Source organism: Elephantulus edwardii, unplaced genomic scaffold, assembly GCF_000299155.1.
Source record: "Elephantulus edwardii isolate Elephantulus edwardi_28Jun2011 unplaced genomic scaffold, EleEdw1.0 scaffold00111, whole genome shotgun sequence".
Lineage (NCBI taxonomy): Eukaryota > Metazoa > Chordata > Mammalia > Macroscelidea > Macroscelididae > Elephantulus > Elephantulus edwardii.
The window spans coordinates 6,005,534-6,010,745 of NW_006399861.1; the positions used below are offsets into that span (position 1 = coordinate 6,005,534).

The 5,212-nt window shown below is 39.3% G+C and overlaps 1 protein-coding gene across 1 annotated transcript in view; it reads right to left on the reverse strand.

The window, feature by feature from the left end:
• KIAA1009 (KIAA1009 ortholog) overlaps positions 1-5,212 on the reverse strand; it is a 117,201-nt gene that overhangs the window by 77,516 nt on the left and 34,473 nt on the right. Inside the window, exons 7-8 of the mRNA XM_006892164.1 lie at positions 1,229-1,259; positions 675-791 (exon numbers count right to left, since the gene is read on the reverse strand). Of these exons, the coding sequence (XP_006892226.1) occupies positions 675-791; positions 1,229-1,259 (148 nt within the window). The remainder of the gene's footprint in view (positions 1-674; positions 792-1,228; positions 1,260-5,212) is intronic.

Below are 5,212 nucleotides of genomic sequence, written 5' to 3' on the forward strand. Positions count from 1 at the left end.
TCTATTTGCACTTTTTTGAGAAAGCGCCACACCGCCTTCCACAATGGTTGCACCATCTTACATTCCCACCAAGAGTGAATAAGAGTTCCAGTTTCTCCACATCCTCGCCAGCATTTGTTGCTTGCTGTTCTGTTATATTTTGCTATTTTGACTGGGGTGAGATGATATCTCATAGTTGTTTTCATTTGCCATATTTCTATAGAAGAAAAAGCTTTCACTATCTTATAAAAGTTACAAAAAGCTTTGTGTTAAAGACTTTTATATCCTTCAGGTAAGTCTAGCTGGTTTAAGGTATTTCAGGATTGGGGGTGCGATCTAGCATTTTCCTACATAGAGAACTGTGAAAAATCCCAGTAAACTGAAGTCCTGTTTCTCCAACACATGACAAATTTAATTGAACACTCTAGAGAAGCAAAGATATTTAGTTCCCATTTACTGAACATGGTGCTACCTATCCATCAACAGTAGCCACTCCTTTCTTACCTAATGTTTATTTAAAAACATACTTCAAATGGCCCACCAGTAATAGCGGCATTACTGGGAAAATCCAATTATGTGAGTCATTCTACTATACTAGAAAAATGTGCTCTTTGTAATTCCTAAAATCTTTTAAAAATTAAATCAATAATAAAGCATTACACTTAGAAAACAGCCAGTTTTAGAAGCACATTTACCTGTTGTGGTCATTTCATTTTCAGTCATTTCTGTTATGGCTTTTGGCTTACTGGCTGCATTTTCCTGTTCATTAAGGTTAGCCTCTGCAACAGATTCTAATGAATCAAGCAGCACAACTGCAACAATATGAAGGGGGGAAAATTAAAAATGTAGAAAAATATATGTAGTTCCTTTATTCTAATAAAATTATTTAAGATGTAATGTATATAAAATAAGATAAATGTATATATAATAGCATGTGAACATATATCAAGCATGTCTTCCTACTTACAAAGAATTGGTTAACATAAACACACAAACATGTGTTTCTGTATGAATTTAAGGTTATGCAGATTTGTACAGAAGACAAAAATGACTAAGAAGAATAACGGAAAAGAAATATTCATAAATATAACAGGATGATTCCAGAAAGGCATAGAAACATACTGGAAAACCTACAAACTTTAATTCTTTAAGGATATCTAACAACAAAGATGATGATTTGTTCAGAGTTATTATTCTACATAGATAAGATTTTTTTGGTGCCAACTGAAAATATAAATATAATATTTACCATTAGCCAGCATGCCAGTTTTCTCTTCTTCCTAAATTAAAAAATTTAAAATCCCAATTTAAAACCAAAGTAAAACCATAAAGCAAACAGATAAAAAAAATTTAAAACCTTTATTAAAGAAACAGAAAAGTGCTTTCTAAGCACAGAGTGGATGGTCAGGTTAGTACGAGGTTGAGCAGGGTTGTGATCTGCTGTGCAGAGGGCTTCCGAGTGAGAACTGATGCTGTGGCACCTAACACAACTCTCACTGTAACACCATCGTTGACTCTGTCATTACTGCACAGAATTAACAATTAAATAGAACTTGAAATCATTGCTTTGTCTATAATGTGGAAGAAAATTTTCAAATGATCAAGAATTTATCAAATATACTGATGCCCAAATTATACCTCCAGTCCTGAAAGGAAAAAAAGGTCATGAAACCCTTGTTCCAGAAGATCAAATGCCTTCAATGTGGATTATACCTCTACATCAAGGAAAAAAAAAAAAGAAATTCTCATCACTGGACCAACAGACAACATCGTGACGGATGGAGGAGACTGAAACTATAAACAATTTCATTATATTTGGATCAATAATCAATACCCATGGTATCAGCAATCAAGAAATAAAAAAAAAAAATGTGTCACACTGGGAAAGTCTGTTTACAAGGCTTTCTCTAAAGTTCTGAGGAAAAAGATGACAGTTTAAACACTAAGGTGCACCTAATTAAAGCCATGATCTCTGTTCAACTGCTTTCTTACACATCTGAAAGTTGGACAATGACTAAGGATGACAGAAGAAGAATCAAGCCTTTGAATTGTGATGTTGCCGGAAGAGTATTGATTATCCCATAAACTGCCTAAAGAATAAGTTCATCTTGTAAGCAGTAAAACCAGGGTGCTCCTTAGAGGCAAGGATAGCGAAATTTAACCTCCCATACTTTGGCTATGTTGTCAGGTGGGGCCAGTCACTGGAAAAATACATCAGGCTGAGACAGGTGGAGATCAGCAAAAGAGAAGTCCTTCAAAAAGATAGACTTATAAGTGTGACTACAACTATGGGCTCAAACATATCAGAGATTGTGAGGATGACACAGGATAGGGCAAGGTTTAGATTTGTTGTTCACAGGGCCAGTATGAGTCATAGCTGACTTAATTGCACCTAACAACAAAAACAGAACAGTTACGTCTTAAGACTATAGGTTCTTGCAGAATATGTTTTTCAGTTAGTACTGGCTTGAAAAAGAAAAATGCAGTTTCTTCCCATAAAGATTTACAATCTCAGAAATGGTTCATCAGAAGTGAGACTAGAATCAATTTCATTAGATTTGGTTTTCTAGTGCATTCTTTATAGGAGCTCTGATGGTGCAATGGATAGGTGCTTGGAAACTCTACAGGGCAGTTGTATTTGGTATCATGTTGTTGTTATGTGCCACCAAGTCATCTGCATCTCACAGTGACCCTATGTACAATAGCTCTGAACTCTGCTCTATCCTGAGCCAGTCTCAGTGTCTCTGACACACCTACTCCCATTACCCTCAGTACCTTGTCAATCCATCTCATTCAGGGTCTTCCTCTCCTTCACTGTCACTCAACCCTTCCAAGCATGATGTCCTTCTCCCAGGACTGGACCCTCCAGGCCACATACCCAAAGTATGAGCCTCAGGAGCCTTGCCTCCAAGAAGAAACTTAGTTTCACCTTCCCTGAGACACTTGTTTGTTCTCTTGGGGGGTCAATACTCTTCTCCAGCACCACAAATCAAAAGACTCTCCTGATATCCTTAGTCATTGTCCAGCTGTCTGACACAAAGCAAGTAATTGCAAAGACCATGGCCTGGATTAGGCACACCTTAGTTTCTAGGCTGACACCATTATTCTGTAGAGAGATGTATGTTTGGAGAGGTCTCTGACAGCACACTTACCTTATTTAATTCATCTTCTGATTTCCTCAATGCTGGTACCAAGAATGTCGTCTATGGTGCTGTTAACAACCTCAATTTCTTCTTAATCTACTGTGGTGCTTCCAATTGGTCCAGTGGAGAGAACCTTTGCCTTCTTGATGTTGAGCTTCAATCCATATTGAAAACTACAGTCCTTGACCTTCGGCAGCAAGTGCTTCAGGTCCTCCTCAGTTCGGCAAGCAATGTTGTATCATCTGCATTATGCATGTTGTTGATGAGTCTTCCTCCAATCCTGATGCCACATTCCTCTTTCTACAAGTCCAGCTCCCAATGGTCTGTTCCACATGTTGTTATGTGCCATCGAGTTGCCTGTGCCTCATAACAACTCTATATACAACAGTCCTAAACCCTGCTCTATCCTGTACCAATCTTACTGTATCTGGCACACCGGCCCCCATTACCCCAGTGACTGAATCAATCCATCTTATTGAGGGTCTTCCTCTCCTGCACTGTCCCTCCATGCTCCCAAGCATGACATCCATCTCCAAGCACTGGTCTTGCCTTGCAACATGTCCAAAGTATGTCAGACAAAACTTTAAAATCCTTGTCTCCAAGGAACAACCTGGTCTCACCCTCTCTAGGATGAACCTAGCAGTTCATGGTATATTCAATACTCTTCCCAGCACCACAGTTCAAAGGCATCAATTCTCCTTCTATCATCTCTAGTCATTGTCCACCTTCCTGATGCACAGCAAGTAATTGCAAAGACTATGGCCTTGATCAGGTGCACTTTAGTCTCCAGACTGACATTGTTGCTCATTAGTACTTTGGAGAAGTCTCTGACAGAAGACTTTCCCAGTTCAATTTGTCTTTTAATTTCATGGCTGCTGGTACCAAGAGTGTCAACTGTGGAGATAAGCAAACTAAAGCTGTTAACAATCTCAATCTCTTCATCATCTATCATGATGTTGCCAATCAGCCCAGTGGTGAGAATTTTGTTTTCTTGCTGTTGAGCTTCAATCCATATTGAAGGCTGCAGTCCTTGACCTCCTGCAGCAAGCACTTCAGGTCCTCCTCAGTTTCAGCAAGCAGGGTTATGTCATCTGCATAATGCAGATTGTTCATGAGTCTACCTCCAATCCTGGTGCCACATTACTCCTCATAGAGCCTAGCCTACCAAATAATCTGTTCTGCCTATAGATTGAAAAGGTATAGAGAAGGGACACATCCCTGGTGTACACCCTTCCCAATTTTGAACCAGGCTGTGTTCCCTTGCTCTGTTCTGACAGCTGCCTCCTGGTCCAAGTATAGGCTTCAATCAAGTATTCTGGGATTCCCACTCTTCTCAGAGTCAGCCATAGTTTGTTGTGATCCACAGTCAAATGCCTTTGCATAGTCAATGAAACACAGACATTCCTCTGCTACTCTGCTTTCAGCCAAGATCCATCTAACATTAGCACGGCCTCTTCTGAACTCAGTCTGCACTTCAAGCAGTTCTCTGTAGATATGTTGTTCCAGTCGTTTTTGGATAATCTTCAGCAGAATCTTGCTTGCATGTGATATCAATGATACTGTTTGGTAATTTTCTCAGTCTGTTGGGTCACCTTTCTTTGTAATGGGAACAAATACAGACCTCTTCCTGTCAGTTAGCCAGGTGTTTGTCTTCCTGATTTCATTGCACAACTTGGTGAGCACACCCAGGGCAGCATCTGTTTGTTGAAATATAACAATTGGTATGCCATCAATTCCTGGGGCCTTTTTTTTTCTGCCAGTTCTTTCAGAGCAGCTTGAACTTCTTCCCTCATCACCACAGTCTCATGCTCATATATATTGTGTCATGAAATTTTTCTGTGTTCACCAATATCTTTTGGTACAATGACTCTGTATACTTTTCCCATCTTTTAACACTTCCTGGATCATTTAATATTCTACCCACAGCATCCTTAAGTATTGCAACTCGAGGCTTGATCATGTTCTTCAGTTCCTTCAGCTTAAGAAATGTTAAGTGAGTTCAGCCCCTTTGATTTTCTGACTCCCGTTCTTTGTACATTTCATTGCAATACTTTGTCTTCCTGTACTGCCCTTTGGAATCTTCTGTTCAA